Source organism: Paramisgurnus dabryanus, chromosome 3, assembly GCF_030506205.2.
Source record: "Paramisgurnus dabryanus chromosome 3, PD_genome_1.1, whole genome shotgun sequence".
NCBI lineage: Eukaryota > Metazoa > Chordata > Actinopteri > Cypriniformes > Cobitidae > Paramisgurnus > Paramisgurnus dabryanus.
The window spans coordinates 657,150-675,110 of record NC_133339.1 but is presented as its reverse complement, the minus strand read 5'-3'; the positions used below and the strand labels follow the sequence as shown (position 1 = coordinate 675,110).

At 38.7% G+C, this 17,961-nt stretch overlaps 1 protein-coding gene across 1 annotated transcript; it reads right to left on the bottom strand.

The window, feature by feature from the left end:
- Nucleotides 1-1,079: 1,079 nt before the first annotated feature.
- On the bottom strand, nucleotides 1,080-17,527 carry LOC135733719 (leukocyte immunoglobulin-like receptor subfamily A member 3). The gene is made up of 8 exons (XM_073813725.1): nucleotides 17,425-17,527; nucleotides 16,344-16,514; nucleotides 14,668-14,955; nucleotides 11,794-12,084; nucleotides 10,523-10,786; nucleotides 7,957-8,247; nucleotides 2,530-2,802; nucleotides 1,080-1,641 (listed from the first exon to the last, which is right to left on the bottom strand). Exons 1-8 carry the CDS (start codon nucleotides 17,525-17,527, stop codon nucleotides 1,514-1,516), a joined length of 1,809 nt encoding a protein of 602 aa, XP_073669826.1. The 3' UTR covers nucleotides 1,080-1,513.
- Between the last annotated feature and the right edge of the window lie 434 nt (nucleotides 17,528-17,961).

Here is a 17,961-nt window from a genome sequence, read left to right as displayed (position 1 = left end):
CTCCCATTCTGAAACAGAGTTTCCCCTCATTTCAGGGTTAACATCCTCAGAGTTTTCACTTAACCACCTTTCTGAAATGGGTCCCTGATCAGCAGAATATAATGAAGAAATGACAGAAAAGTTTCCAGGTATCATTTAAAATAAACAAATGTTGATCGCGAGTTAAACTGAGTGTTGTGAGGAAAAACTGAGAGATAAAGAAGCTGCTGGAGTTCATCATCATCATCCTCTATAAATGTACAATAATCTAGTAGATGACTGTGTGTTGTTTACACTCAGATTGTGTTGAACTCTCATAATGATTCATCTTTACTCTCATCTGTGTCACAGTTTACAGTTTCTCTCTGTTTGATAAACTTTATTAAACTCACAGACCACAAAACCAAGCAGCAGATGTAAGAGATCATGAACAGTGCTTTACTTTCATCTACAGCTGATACAGAGAAATAAATGAATGAGGAAAAGCAAACTTCCTAAAGGGAAATAAATGTGTTGCCTAGCAACAGTTTCATCAGATTAATGAAGGACTCAATGAAACAATAACGAACAAAGAGGAACCACAGCGTCCCCTGGTGTCCGGAAGTCCAATAACATTTTCAATACACAATCATCCAGTAATATATTGTTGCAGTAGAGGAGGCTGCAGTTTCAAGAATGAAAGTTTAATCTAAGACCCGGATGACATCGCCATAATTAGAGAGGTGAAAAACTTTGCAACCAATAAAGTGTTTCCACCAAATACTAACAACTCATTAAATGTTTATTCAAAAAGTAGCCTATTAGTTTTATGCAGCTTATGCAAGAGCTTCATGTTGAGCTATTAACTTAATCATTATAAATAAGCTCATTATCAGGTAAAAATAAAGATTGAATAATATGCTATGTCAATCTTAACAGTTATGTCAAAGGATGGAGAGAAGACACAAGACTGACTCTTATTCAAGATAAGATATGCATTTAATACAAAAATGTAAAAACAAAAAATAGACAACTATACAACAACAGTAAGTATTACAACACTAAAACAAAATTAAAATATACACAATTTTTTTTTTAAATTCAGTACAGCTTTATGGAGTCCTAAGATGGACACTGTCAAAAAATAAGGTATTTAAAATGTTCAACTCTGTAATTACAAATTTCACATTTATTGATCGTTAGTAGCAGTGGAAAGAGACTGGCCATATATTGCTGCCCATGTATCAACATCACAACCTAAAGGACACTGAATGATCACATTACATTAAGGAGCAAAAAAAAAGATTTTCACTCATTGTTATTGACTGCAGTTATTCAGTTTGTGAATGTGTTATTGATTGATCACAGACTGATGCTTCACTGCACTCACAACACATTCATATCAGATTGATGTTTCATCTTCTCTTACTGCATACTGCGACTGACCTTCAACAGATGAGTGAGAAACTGTTAAACACAGACAAAACAATCATTGACATTAACTGGACATTAGATGTTGCTTTAGACACAATAGTAAATACAACAACCTAAAAAATCAGCCAGAAGTTTCACCTCTCAGTCTACAGCATTTGAAAACCAGCACGACTGTCACTATCAGATATGGACAAACTGCCAGCAGAAAAGTGATCATGTTGAAGCCAAACATATTCACGTGAGAAGCACCTGAAAGATAATTTTTTTTATTATGCAGTAAATCACTTCACATCATTTCTGTATAAAGTTTCTGTACGACAGCAACGATAAGTAGCCTTAATTTGTTACTTTATCATCAGCAACATCATGTAACTATTTTAACTTATTGTGTACCTACCAAACTTAAGCTCAAGTTGAAATGTAATTACTTATTTTAATGCAATCTCCCAGTTAAATTTTTCTGGGGGGAACCACCCACATTTTATTTGCTTCCGACTCTGAAGTTCCGAGGCCCATGGATTTACTATAGTTATTACGTCCACTCAAAAATGGCTATTGCTATTATTTAACATCTATGAGGTAAACGTAAGTTTCTTTTACCACCTCATAATATTAATCCATTTATTACTGTTCTGGTGATGTCTAGTTGGTGAGATCGCTACTGAGGTAGCCATGCCCCTGAGCTGAGGGATTTTTACTGTAGCTGTATCCCAATTCGAAGGCCGTAGCCTCCGAAGTCCCCTAACTAGGCGTTCACACCAGACGTGGTAGAGGCGGCAAGCGCGGATGATTTACATGTCAATGCAAAGACGAGATTAGGCATCCTGCGGTGCGGATGGCGCGTTCCGCACGAATTGAGCGTTGCCGCGGGAAACGTGCGAGTTGAAAAATCTGAACTTAGGTGGATTTCCGTGCTGTGTTAACCAATCAGGACCTTGCTGTAGTAGTGATGTGATTACAGGAAGTGAGCAGAGCCGCAGAAGCCCCTCCCATGACACGAATTTCCATGTGAATGTCTCGATTTAATAGAATTTCACGCACAAATGAAGCGAGTAAACTCAAAATGTTCAAGCGTCCTGGCTGGTGTGAATGTACCATTAGTGAACCGAAATTTGACGGTCTAGCTTTCAGTCTCACCTGATACTGTCAGTGTAACTGCATCACTGATGTGTGAGTATCGTAATCCATTGGTCTCATTTCCTCTACAGGTGTAGTTTCCAGTGTCAGACTCAGTAACAGATCTGATTGTGTAATTCTGAAGGTCACTGATGTTGTAAGGTGATGAATTTTTATTCCAGCTGTACTGCCAGCTGCTGACAACTCCTTCATTGATGACACATGTGAGATTGACAGTTTCTCCACTGTATACATCTTCACCAGGCCAAACAGACACTTCAGGTGTTGGTCTTTCTGTACAATGACAAACAATTTACACATATGAATGTAATTACTTAATTGCAAAATATATTTGCTGTTTTACATTACAGGTTTTAACCTCTGTAATTGCAATTACCACTCGTTCAGTGTTTTAGAAAATAATGGTCATGACACAATTTATTACTACAGTTTGTACTGTAAATTAATTTTAACAAAGTGAATAAATGGTGAACCACCTCTGATGTAAATATCCAATCACAGCACAGTTTACTGAAACCATAAACGTCCACTGTTTGTGTTTGGTATAATAACACCTGCTTAATCTGTTACTAGTTAGATGAAGCTAGACAGAATTAGTCCTACCATCAAAAAAAAGACAACCATGCACCGAAGCAAGTAAGATTATTCAATAAGCCAACTTTATTATATTTACATCATTTTGTCTCCTGCCTGCTGTTTTCCCTTAATCTCTGTATCTGCCTCATGGTTAATCTGAAGTATTAGCTGACACCAGAGTGATATTTGAGTAAATATTTAGGTAATTTCGTGATGGGTAGAGAGATCTACTGAAACTAGACTTTAATTTAAAAAAAAAAAATTCAAGGATGATCTTACTGATCAATTTGGCTTAATGGGTTATTCATTCAAAAATGAAATGAATGTGTAACATGTGTAACAGAAGAGAGGGTTTAGGTGTATCTACAGACTCTAACTATACTGTTAAAGACTGTCAAACATTAAGACTCTTGGGGATCTGTGAGATTCAACATTAAAGGTGACATAGAATGATTGAACGGGGTATTTATCCTTGTTCTGTGATGTGACATGTAGACAAAAAATGTTTTGTTTGGGTCTGTAATGCCTTAGACGCTTCCTAAAAACCTCTCTCAGATAGCTCTATTAGGGTGGGGGATTTTAAACAAGTGGTTTTGCACCTATTTGGCTCCCCCTACTGGCTTAACTTGCAATCTCATTACTGATTGGCTGACTTTGCTGCCACTCAAAAAATGTAGCCAATTATTTTAAAGTGGAGGGGCAGTGAGATGCCTGTGATGTCATAAGCATCAGTTTTTCAGATTGGGCCATTTTCTGGCTGACATTTCAAAAAGAGGAATTTCTATGAGACGACATGTTTAGCATATCTAGCACTTTTTGTATGTTTGTGAATTTGGGTAGACTACCATTATTCAACAAAGACAAGGTAAAAATGTTTTTTCATTCTCTGTCCCATTTAATCCATCACCTCACTCACCATCATAACTAATATGAAGGAAATAAGGAAAATAAATAAGAACAAATCAAGAATTTATATATATATATATATATATATATATATATATAAAGAACAAAGTTACAAATTTAGTATAACAGTAGTATTTAGGAACAGAAATATAATCAAATGAATAATAAGTGTATTCTTCATTCTATAAATTAAAGCTCCACTGTGTAAGATCTACTCCCATCTTGCGGTGAAAGTCTATATGACAAGCAACTGAATATTACTTTCTAGCCCCCCCCCCATTCGGAACGCGTTTTAACTCGTACGGTGGCCCGGCCGTGTCATGCCAAGGTTAACATGGCTTCCAGTAGCTACAAAGCAAAAGCAATGAGAAAAAAATGAACAATTTGCAATGTCCTTTGCCTGTGATCCATCAAAGCACACAGATTTATGTTTAACATGAAAAAAGTCTGATTGTCATGATATGTCCGCTTAAAATCACATACAAAAAGCAACCATGACGGGTTTAAATGGACGTGAACTAATATTATGTCAAAGTACAATGCCTATGTTTTAAGAAAACGTTACATGTCCGTGTATATGTAAGAGCTTTCTCTCATATTGGTTAAAAAAGATCGCGCAACTTTCACACGCTTGTAAAATGAAACGAAAGACGCAGAGATCAGACGCTTTTATCAGAGTATTATGTCAGACATTATGTCAGAGTACAATGCTTATGTTTTAAGTAAACGTTACATGTCCGTGTATATGTAAGAGCTTTCTCTCATATTGGTGAAAAAAGATCGCACAACTTTCACAAGCTTGTAAAATGAAACGAAAGACGCGCAGATCAAATGCTTTTATCAGAGTATTATGTCAGACATTATGTCAGAGTACAATGCTTATGTTTTAAGTAAACGTTACATGTCTGTGTATTTGTAAGAGCTTTCTCTCATATTGATGAAAAAAGATCGCGCAACTTTCACACGCTTGTAAAATGAAACGAAAGACGCGCAGATCAGACGCTTTTATCAATGAAAAGCTAAAAATAGGGCTGTCACCGTGTGTTTGTGCTAGAGGTATAAAAAGATGAAAAACATTTTTCTCAGTACCTCAGATTACATAAATGGGCGGAGAGACAGCGTGTGGCTGTTCAAACACATTACACCACATGCGTGTTTACACTAACAAGTGTTATGCATAATCAGGGCCGGATTAACCATACGGGCAACTGGGCAATTGCCCAGGGGCCCCAAGACCTCTAGAGGGTCCAGGGCAGCAAGGGCACGAGCAAAATACTGTATCTGGTAATCTCCCGCTGGCCGCTTCATATTAAAACTGTCAACACGGGCTTTTGCGCTGCACAGAGAAACGCTGCGCTGCCTATGACTTTGAACGTGAGTTCAGAGCGGTTGATTGTCAGTCTCATGTGGACTGACCAATGAAGAGAGAGCCTCAAGTTAAGACCCTCTCCTCATTGGTCAGTCCGCATGAGGTGGGTCAAAGGTTCGCAGAGCGTACGTGACGCAAGGCGATGCTACAACAGAAAAAAAGAGACATGGAGAAGCTAAGTAGGAGCACGAAGCCGAAATTAAAAAAGGAAAAGGACATCAGAAACGCAGAAAATGTAAAGTATAAACAGTGGTGTAGTCTACGTTATACACAGGTATCTCCACGATCCTATCGGCGTATCAAATCAAATTACTTTAGCGGCGCGAAAGTGACTGGGGAGCAGACTACTGTGGCGCAACAAGAGCCCACTGGCGAGTGACAACAAAGTACCGCGAGAGCTATTCCAGTTCTCACAAGGAGAAACCTGCTTTGAATCTCTCTCGCGGTACTTTGACATCATCAAGAGGTCTGCTTAGCGCCAAATGAAGTCGAACCTGCAGTGTAGCTGCTCACGCGACACTGTAAACAAAAACAGTCCATGTGCAGAAATTACACGAGTGGAAGAGTGCTGTAACATAAAATCCGGAGAGTTAACAACGCACATTGTGAGTAAACAACATTTAAATCATCCGTCCAGTTTAATACTTTATCTGGAGGTAAGGATCCAAAATGCAATAAAATAAGCCTGTGATTATGCCCTGATGGTTTTTAGCTGCCTTCAGTTCCTCTTCAGCATGTTTTCTTGTGCTATAGTGTTAAACTTCCCTTCTCTGTGTTCATTTATATATCTACGTTCAAGATGTATATGATCTTAAACTTCTGTGAGGAAATTCATGTCTGCGTTGATGTTCAGTTCAGTTCAGTCTTGCAAATTATCATTTCCTTCAATTTGGTTTGGGTTTCTAATGTTAGGCTACATGATGGTCTTGTAATAATACTTTTAAACAGTTTATTTAATTTAAATTAACAGTTGAGTAACTTTCAGCCTTGAGTTAGATGTTGATTAACACTAAACCAGTCTAAAAATCAGTCCAGTTTCCCCAGCTGTAAACCTGTTGGTTGTTAAAGTCTTTTTTTTCTTATAATAAACTGACATGTTGATAACACATTCAGTTTATGTGTTTGTGAGTACACTTCGGATATTATATTGATGCTGCTGTGTTTTGTTTTCATAGCATCATATTTAAGTGAATGTCTTTGATAGGGGACATAATAGTGCATTTGTATGAGCATTTGAATATTTGTAAATCAAAATACACCCGATGACAGTTAGAATTTGAAGTATTGAGTATATTTACTGTATATTACATTAATATATTCTGTATATGACCATATTATGGTGATCCTGGAGTCATGATGATGGGGCCCTTCAATATTGTTGCCCAGGGTATAACAAAGTGTTGATCTGGCCCTGTGCATAATCATGCTAAAGTTAGCCAAGGAACTATAACACTTCAAGTTTACAACATGGTCTGTATCGATGTAAACGAATATGCTGAATTACCTGTGGAGAAGATATAAAGTGCAACTTCAATGTCCCTTGAGCCCCATCTTGGAAAACTAACTCCAATATTGACTTTGGTCTTGATGTTTTTCCTGTCGCGTTGTCGTTTAAAATCCCCGTTTCGCTTCCTTGGCGACTTATTTTAATGTCCTCGAGAATATGTCTTCAACAGGCTTTCAAATCAAAGCATTAGATCGCAGGTTCATCACGGTTTGCAGCTGTCGCAGCCGAAGGATTCAGCTACGCAGGTCACAGGCTGGATACGTCATCAAGCCTGGTTTATTTAAATCAACTGAGCATTACATTCGCAAGTCATACGCATATTACATCAATTTAAAATTAACAAAGAATAATTCTCAGCTTTATAATTGTTAATATTCTGAAATAAGACTGTCTTGATGACGTATACCGCCTACACATGCAACCTCCGAAGGCTTCAGCTATAGGCCAGCGTGAGTGTAGAGTGAAAGCGCGAAAGGCGGAGCTTGAATTTCAGGAATGTCCCTCGTCGGCGAATGTATTTCAAAGATGGAGGCACAACATGGATTCAGCCAGAGAGCGCCAGAGAGACGGTATGCATTTTAAATAGCAGATTCTACACTTACGAGAATACTTTGATTAGTGGGTGGGAAGCAATTACACATGAATGAGAACATACTTTTGAAAGAAAACATGGGTTTTTGTTAAGAATTAACTCAATAAAGTACACAGTAGAGCTTTAAATATAATTAATCTTTATAAAGCTACACCTGTGATTTTCCCTTTGTCTTCTGTTGTTTGACATAATGACACAAACATAAGCAGATTTCTTGAGGGTACTGCCACTTTAAGACCAAATAAGCACAGATCCAAATACTGAAGCATCTGATTTCTTTTTGAACTGTTTGCGTTCACTTTAAGACATAGCATGACTGTTTTATGAGAATACTTGCCAAGACTGTGGTATTTCAAGATAGTTTTGGTTAAAAGCAGAGTTTAAAATTAAGATAACCTCGGTTAAAAGCCCTAAATTGCTTCTTATGTTTAACACGAGATGCTTCTGTCATTACAACAACATTAACACTGAACTTACCTTTGACAGTGAGATGAACAGATGAGCTTGATAGTGAAGTTTGTGTTCGTCCATGTATCTCTGCACTACAGCTGAACTCATCCTGATCAGATTCAGTAACTCCATTGATAGTGAGAGAGTCTCTGTTAACAGTGTAACACCCAGAGTTTAACACTGCAGTACTGTTTTTATACCACAGATATCTCCAGTTTAATGGTCTGTACTGATCCTCTATCTCACACTTCAGAGTGACTGTCTCTCCAGTGATCACAGGACTTTTTGGTGTAACACTCACTGTAGCTCTGGGTAAAGCTGAGGAAAGAAGAAAATGAAGTTAAAATCTCATCACAGATCTGTTGTGTTAAATCAGAAACCTGAATTTGTTTAACAAAAAAAAGTTTTGAACAAAGTAAATTTTGGAGGTCAATGAACAAATAATCCAGGAAACTTAATCATTAACAGGTGCGTAGGATAATGGCAAAGCCCAATATCAAAAATAACAATGAAAAGAGAAAAAATCCTGCATGCTATTTAAACTTGTATTTAAACTTACTTTGCAAGTAAAAAATATTATTTAAATAAACACTGTTACGGTCCAATTAATTTTTTCAGGTATTCAAACATACAAATGTAAGAACCAAAAGTGTAAAATACAATTAACCTGTCATTGTCTCTGATTTCTGTAGCATAAATGAGCAAAGAACATCATTAATCAACAATTACTCATATAAATGTTATCTGTAATCCATAACACTGCATGAAAAAAACAAAGATCCTCTGTCAAAAATATCCCAGAATTTATTATAAAACAAATCACATCATATGTTTTAAAATAAATGATTTTAGCTTATTTTAACTATTAACATAGTTTTGTGATCAATAGTGAAGTCAAACCTTTTCATTTACACATTCAATGGTACAGATACATTGAAAATATATTTTGTATTTTCATTGGTGATCTGAATGAATTTTAAATGGATGTGTGGACAATATAAAACTCAATGTGAAACTGGACCCATCACTTCGAGCGGATCACAATTTAATGCAGGTTAACACAGCTATTTATACGAAGCCAAACAATCTGTGCTTTTGATCTTTTTTTCACTGTTAGAAGATGATCTTCTGTAAATTTGTGAAAAGTTTTGATGTATTTTCAAAAAATACTGGACAAAGATTGTTTTGGAGGCATGATTAATTTCTTTATCTTTTTTTCTGAGTTGACTGTGTAATTGACCAAATCCAACCTTTGAAACATGTCAACAACTCCTAGTAACTGTAGATTGAAAAATATTTTTACATGGGGTTTTAAAGCAGGGTTTGTTACAGTAACACACTGTTATACGATGCTAATGCAATGAACACAATGTACCGTAAATCAAAATAATAACTGTAAATACAATATCAGCAGAAATAATTGACATTTATGATTTTTTTCCCAATTGTGCGACCCTTTTAAAAATATCTCTCCATATGTGTTGATGTATAACAAGTAGATGTGTTAAATCTATCTATTATAGACAGATGTACAGTACAAAAAGTAACAACCTCTAATATATAGATAGAATAGTAATTAGTTGTGTTTAAATATATATCTTTAGCAAGTGTTGTGACAAACCCTCTGCCTGTTATGATAAACCCCACTTGGGGTATGTTATAACATTTGCACTTCATTCATTGTATGTGAACTGTGGGTTCCACAAACAAAGTTTAAGTGTTTTTTTATTTGTAGCAGAGACGTGTGCGCTGCTTGTGTAAAAGTATAATTAATCAAACTTGAATATTTTTTGAAAGATTGAGCCAAAACCAAAAGGTGTTACAGTAGGTTGTGCTCCGCTCTACGGGCTTTATTCTGCCAAATGTATTGTGGTCACAGATAAAAAATGAAAAGCATATATGAAAAAATAATAAGTGCCAACACTTAAAACATTTTAAAATCATATTGCACAAAACTGGAAGACAAAAACCTATACAAAATCATGTTTTCTTTTTTATATTACTCTATAAAGATTTTTCTTCTCTCTGATATTTTCTGCTCATATTTTCAAGTTCTGCGCTTGGTTTTCCAAAAATTGCAGTTAGAGTTTCATGTATGTCAGGGCTGGCTTTAGAGTCCACTAGCTTTAGATTGACAGCTCCTCCTCTAGCCAATCAGCCAAAGAGGAAGTTGAAGACACTTTATGTGACTCATGGCTGCTGATTCATTTCGATTTGGATTTTAGTTTAAAGTGATAATAAAAAGATTTCTGAAAGGCAGTATGCTGTATCCACATGAATTGAAGAGGCATATAAAAACTACTGTATGTTAAAATTTACTTCAGATTAGACACAAACCAAAACATTTAAAATATTGTTTACTTTTAACATATTCACCCATGTCCAACCTTATTCAATCTATTAAAAAAAACATTGGCAATTGTTAACTTTTGACCTTAAATTCTTTCTTTCAACCCATTAAAAAATAGCAAGGAAAGGAAACCAATGGTTCTTTGCATTATAAATTATTTTTATCAAATAAAAAGTGTAAATTTTTGACAAATTAATGAAAATTGTTTTCTCAAAAAATAAATCAATCACATTCATTACTGACCTTTAACAGAGAGAGTTACATGATCACTGTACTGTGAGGATGAGGGTCGTCCATATCTTTCTCCTCTACACCAGAATTCATCCTGATCTGATGGTGAGCTGATGGTGTAGATGTTTCCCTCAAACACTAAAGTCCCAGTTGTATCTTTATACCACAGATATCTCCTCCAGTCACTGTACTGATCTATCTCACACTTCAGAGTGACTGTCTCTCCAGTGAACACAAGACTGTCTGGTGTTACTCTTACTGTAGCTCTGGGTAAAGCTGACGAAAGTAGAAAATAAGCTTATAAATTTCATCAGATTCTGTTAAAATTAAATTAAAAACCTAAATCATAAAAAGCTGCTAACAACTTGCACTGAAATACCTTAAAATGCCCTTAGTGTTTCCTCAAAATGCACGTTTTTAGTAAGGCATGTTTGTTAACTAGTTATATTTCCCAATTAAACTTAGGCCTAGACCTGGTATAAACTAATCTCTGTCCGAGAAACCACCCCTTAAGGAGCATGTCTATAATCCCTTTTAATCCCTGTGTGCACCAAGGCCATCTTGTGTTCCTGGTGCCAATAAACTCTTTTATGTTTCGTACGGCCGCAGAACTCAGTCCTGTTTAAAGTTCCAGTTCAGCAAATGAATATACTGGAGTTCATTATCTACCTGATTGTGGGAAGAGATGCTTTAACAATTTCCTTAAAGCCACTTCTATTTTGCGTAGCTTAACAATCTTTTGCTGCACATCAGAATATAGTCTTTGGATTTATAGTATCCATGGTGATGACGGATTATGGGGATTTTGGATTTGTATTACTTAATATTTATTCTCTCGTGAAGCCATGACTGGACAACATCATGTTTCAAGTCACCATGGTTCGCTAATAAATTTAATATCAATGTTAATATACTTCAGAGCAATTTTACTCATAAAACATTTCAAGGGGTGCCAATAATTGTGTCCAGTGTGTGCGTATAAGAAAAAAAAACATTTATTTTATAATGTAAGTTCCCCACACACTTTCAATTGTTTTACTTCAATGAAACATCAGATTTTTGTGATTTTTTAAATGAACGCATTAAAGAAGAAACATTGTAGATTTACCAAGGGTGCCAACACTTTTGACCATGACTGTAAGTCTAGAGTAATGGAAAAGCAGCATTGTGTCAATTTTAACCCAGCGGTGTGTTCTGTCCAATATTTACCCATTATGGGTCAAAAATAACCCAGCCATTTTTAGAATGTATATTTCCCTATTTTAAAGCAACAATGAACTCACCCTTCACAGTGAGATCCACAGTAGAGCTTGATAGTGAAGTCTGTGCTCGTCCATCTCTCTCTACTCCACACGTGAACTTACTCTGATCAGATTCAGTAACTCCAGTGATAGTGAGAGAGTCTCTGTTTACGGTGTAACGCTCAAACTTAAAGACTTCAGTTGTGCCTTTATACCACAAATATCTCCAGTTTAATGATCTGTACTGATCCTCTATCTCACACTTCAGAGTGACTGTCTCTCCAGTGAACACAGATCTGTCTGGTGTTACTATCACTGTAACTCTGGGTGAAGCTGAGGAAAGAAGAAAATGAGATCAACACTTAATGATCCAAAATAATCACTAACATAATAGTCTTTATTTCACACTAACTCTTTTTTATTTTACACTGCACACATTTTGCACTGCAATGTGGGGTTATAATCCGCGACTCAGTACACTCTCAGAAATAAAGGTACACAAGTTGTCACTGGGACAGTACCCTTTCAAAAAGGTACACTTTTGTACCCAAATAGTGCATATTAGTACTTCATTAGGTACACATTGGTAATTCAAAGATACATATTTGTACCTAAATGGTACATATTAGGACCTTTTTCAAAGGGTACTGTCCCAGTGACAGCTTTTGTACCTTTATTTTTGACAGTGTAACATGTCTTGTCGGCTTTGAAGCGTCAAGTCCGGGATACCCTCCTTACCCTACAGCACATACAAGACATCATTTTGAAAAAACGCGTGACGGGATAGAGGCTGATCGCTCCAAAAGAATGGCCCTGTCCCAAATTGCGCACTTCATGTGGACTTTCAGTCCCGTAGCCTTAAATTGCGCATGCTCGCTTAGCCTACGAGTCCGTAGGGTGTCCCTTCTGTCATTTTTATGCTCCGAAGTGTGCTCATCAGCACCCCCTTTGCACCCTTGATGTGATCTTCTGCGAAGCCTGCACTGCAGCAGGCTTCGCGCACTTTACCAACCCAGAAGTCCTTGCGAAAGAGCAATCAGACCAATCAGACAATGGAAAAGAGAAGTTCACACTGATGGTCAACTTCTCTTCCTATTTCCAGCATGACACTCGAGTCTGTGCCAAAATACTACTCCAGTGCGCCCTCTTGTGGCGCTTTTCCATTGCATAGTACCCCATGGTTTAGTTTAGTTTGGGGTCGGGTCAGCTCACCTCACTTTGGCATGGTTAGCTTTTCCATCGAGTTTAGTATCACTTCGTAGTGGGAGGGATTATAGGCGTGTCATTATATTTGTGCTGCATACTGCTGTGACATCATACAAATGACAGCGTCATTGTACACTTCCATACATGTATTTATTCTCAGTCCGCCACAAAATTAAAATTCCATGTTTGCTCGAGACAACGCAAGCTAGCACAGGTAAAGCTAATCTACATTATTAGCGATGACGCTGTATGATGACGCGATTTTCTCAGACCAATCAGTGATCTACAGTGTTTTTGCGTCACGTTTGGTATCAGCTCGGGTCGCTTGGAACCCCAATCGAGGTGGTACAAAAAAAAGTATCGGGTACTACGTACTGCACCCAATGGAAAAGCTCCCAAAAGTAAGCTGACCCGACCCAAACTAAACCAAACCGTGGGGTACTATGCAATGGAAAAGCGCCATTGGACTCGCGTCAAGGGTCCCTAAGGTCTGCCCTACATGATGTCATCAAAGTGTGGACTCTGAGGAGGTCCACAAATCAAGTGTGCCATTTGTGACAGGGCCAATATTGACAGCTGGTGATAGCTACCGGTGCTCGTATACTGTGCTTCTCCTCTGTCATGCGTGCTCCAGTCAGGAACTGAAGGGTAGTGAATGAACAGACACGGCGGTGCTTCATGACTAATGTGTCAGCACATCTTGTAACAGTATATCACAATATCTAAATTCTAGATGGGTCCTGCAGCCTGCACTTGACCCGTCGTGCTTGACATCTTTGCTCCTGACAGCATTGCCTTGTCCGTTTGATCGCCACCCAGCAGACACATAGGATTTAGGCATGAGAAAATAGAGGCGTGGTCGCAATGGTGCTCACCTCATCTTACCGCTGTGGTTTAATGTTCATCATATTCTTCACTTCTTTTGTTTGTCTGATATCCGCATCTCGGGAATCCTGCTGCAACCTTCGCACTGCGCATTGTGCTTTAATTTCATTTTATTTAAACCTCTATTAAATTAATTCATAATTGAAATTTAAATCTGAGTTTAAAGTTATGGTGCAAAATTGCATGTTAGGCAAGCAGCAATATGATCCTTTAAACTAATTTAAATTGAATTATTTCTTTCACCAAATCAGCATTGTGTACAGTATGGTGCATGTCATGACTCGGGACTTGACTTGGGACTTGTCCATTTTGACTCGGGACTTGACTTGAAACTTGAATGCAAAGACGACTTAAGGGGGTCGCACACCGGACGAGAAGTACAGAGCCGCGTTGCGTCTAGCACAACTCAGAGGTATCGTAAACCGGAAGTGCACATTAATAGCGCAAGCTTAGTCAGATAGCGTCTACTTCAAAATGCATATACGTTAGCAGCCAATGTTAATCGTTAATGATTTGGGACAAATATGATGTTATTTAATGTTAAACTATGTGATTGGCGCTCAGCAACTTCCTGAGTCATAGCTGGGCGCCGCGGACAGGTGTGCGTACACTCATAGAAAACTATAGAAACTAGAATGTGTTAGATATTTTTAGAACAGCGAGGTGCTGCGCTGAGCTGCGCGTCCGTGTGCGACCACCTTTACTTGTGACTTGCAAAACATATTTCCTTTTTTTTCATATTTCCAACGTAAACATTGTCACAGGTGAAGTGTTTAATACAGGTTAAAGTTTTCATCTAAAATTTTACAGCAACATTAAACTCACCCTTCACAGTGAGATAAACAGTAGAGCTTGATAGTGAAGTCTGTGGTCGTCCTTGTATCTCTCCTCTACACCAGTACTTATTCTGATCCGATTCAGTAACTCTATTGATAGTGAGAGTGTCTCTGTTTATAGTGTAATGCCCAGACTTTAACACTGAAGTATGACTGTTAGCCCACTGATATCTCCAGTTTAATGATCTGTATTGATTCTCTATCTCGCACTTCAGAGTGACTGTCTCTCCAATGAACACAGGACTGTGTGGTGTTCTCACCGTAGGTCTGGACAAAGCTGTAAAGATAACATAATATTTAATCAGAGCTTTAGTACACACACAGTACACAATATAAGCAGCAGACTCTTTGTTTGGTATTTTGTTATGTATAATGTGGCCGCAGTGTTTCCCACAGATCTGAAATTTAGGTGGTAGCTAGTGAAAAGGGCAATTACCCACGACAAAAAATGGTCTACTATACATGTGAAAAAGAACTAGTAATGTGTGACACATCTATAATCTTGAGTCAGCTTGAGCTTTGCTCGTTTAGTGCAATGTGCTTGACATTAGGCTAATTATCATTATCATTAGCTTTTTTGCTACCATCTCTGTGCAAACTTTTTAGATTTTAGAAAAGATATGGTTTATTAATAACAATAATATTAATAAAAATGGGAGAAAGAAAATGCAGTGCATAGTTTCAAAACAAGAGCCAGCTGTTATCGCCATAGAAACCGGAGACACAAGCTTTAGCCCGGTAGCTCTTACGGCCGTTCTCTGATCAACTCGGGTTTTATACACAATATTAATCAGACTTGGGACACAAAGTAATTAAATTAGGACCAACCCAGACCCAACTGACCATTTAAAATGTAAACCCAGAACCGTACGTGTCCCGGGTCTCCCGTGAAGACCTCTAATGGTAAAACTCTGCTCATGTAAGTATACAATAGTCCCTTTCACACATGCAGTCTTTGCAGGTAATTTACTGGTAAATTGCAGTTAACAGGTCATGTGTGATCAGAACCTTTCCGGTAAATCAGTGCTGCCAATTTACCAGTAGGAGAGGTTGTAAGATTACCAGTAATTTACCGGTTAGCGCTATGTGTGAACAACAATATAGATTGCCGGCATTTAGAACGAACGACGTCAGACCGCGCTGACAGCTTTAGGCCAATCATAATGTTTTGAGAATGATGACGCATTTACCCCCGCACTGTTTACGGACTTTTCCAGACACACGCTGCTTGAAAGTCAAGCACACCTGAAGTTTATGTCACAGGTGGGAGAGGACCACCCCTGTCGCGTGTCACGTTCCTCCTTCTGTTTCCACCCCGAGGAGGTCCCAAAACACCCCAATGACCAGACAGACGAGAGAAATAAAACCGAAACAACTTTTATTAAATATTAAAACAAGTAGGGGGATTTAAATACTTAAAAAAAAGAGTCCTCTGGCCTTTGTCCCTTTGGCTCTCACAGAAGGGGGGGGCATTTAGGTCCGACTACAGGTAAGTACACAGATAAATGTACTTGGGCTCTTGGCTCGGACATACAGGTAGGTACACGGGTAAGTATAACTGGGCTCTTGGCTTGGGCATACAGGCAGGTACACAGGTAAGTGTAATTGGGCTCTTGGTTCGGGCATACAGGGAGGTACACGGATAAGTATAACTGGGCTCTTAACTTGGGCTTACAGAACTGGCGCTCTCCACAGCTGCTACGCCACCACCAGGTGGAAAAGGGGTTACAGATCGGTCGAAGTCGCATAGACATGGAAGACAGCTGTCCACTGCCACCATTCTGCTCTTCGTAGTCAGGGCTCTTTCTTCAGCCTGGGGAGTGATCACTGACAACACTGAATAGGCACAACAATCCAATATTCCAAGTGTACACTCTCAAAGATTCACCCACAGCACTCCACACACTCACAGTGACATAGGGTCAGGGCCACCACTTTGGACCGGATTCCGAGTCCTGAACCGTTGAGTGATTAGGGCAGAGGACGACCAGATGTAGACGTTAAAGTTGCGACTACGAGAACTCCTCCTTTCTACTCCTCTTCAGTTCCAACACAGCAGAATGGGTCTCCACAACGGGGTGGGTGGCTAACACACTCAAAAGCAGACTGGGATGGCAAGATTAGTGAGATTGCAACAACAAAATAGTAATAAGACAACTTCCAAATGTAACACACTGTTCCTTTAACTTCTAATTTCTCCCCGTTCTCCATATAGATGTCCTGGCATCCGAAGCTTTGCTTATTTGAGTCCTTCCATTCCTTCCGTCTCACAGGTTCCCTTTTAACATGCACAGTAGGATCATCCACACAACACAACAGTATAATTGACGTTCCACACTTAACAGCGTCTTTTCTTCGCCCAGTCCTCTCTCTCTCTTATCTTCGCCCAGTCTGTAAATCGATCCAAAAACGTCTCTCCGAGCTCACCTCGATCCTCCGCCACACTCCACAGCGATCGCCGGGATAAACAATAACAACACTGCTGCGCGTCTTTTCAGCCACTGTAGTTTTCCTCCGCCTCGCTCCTTCCATAAAGGCTATTATTCCTCTGCCATTGGCTTCTTTCATACAGACGCTCGTCTTTGTTTCGTTTTCCCGGATTTCCCTCGCCCGTCCCCCATTCACAACACCCCAGCGGGGCTCCCCAAGCGAACCAGAGGAACAGCATCACCTTCCGGTCTTCTGTGCGCCGTATTTATGAGCCTCTTTTGCCTTTCAGTGGCCAATCACTCCTCGCCACGCTCACTTTGCACACCTGAGCCCGATAATGCCTGATTACTTTGCCCAGAGTCGGCCAGAACCGGCCTGGCGTTACGTGGAATGGGTCCAGGCGGAATCAGTTCCGCCATTTTGGTTCTGCCGGTAAAAAGTCACTCCGTGACATTTACGTCCACATTTCCACCAAAGTTGTTTAAAACTGCTTACCATCTACTTGCCGAATTGTCAACATCCTTAGCACACACTCTGTAGAACCTAATGTACTAGTGTTTAAGATGCAGTTTCAGTTTTACATTGCCTAATCCAATGTTGTCTGGTCATGAGCAACTTTGCGACGGCAGTGTTTACTACAGATGTGAAAACAACAAAATACGGATGTGGATATGAAGGACGTGGATTGTTTACAAATACAACACTGAGCTCGCCGCGCTCCACAGATAACTTCTGCTTTCTCACCGAATTTACAGGTATTTTTATACTGATGTGTGAATGATGTCTTACTAGTAAAAAGACGGAACGTCACTGCGTGTGTGAACGGCACATTTTTGTATTTACTGGTAAATTC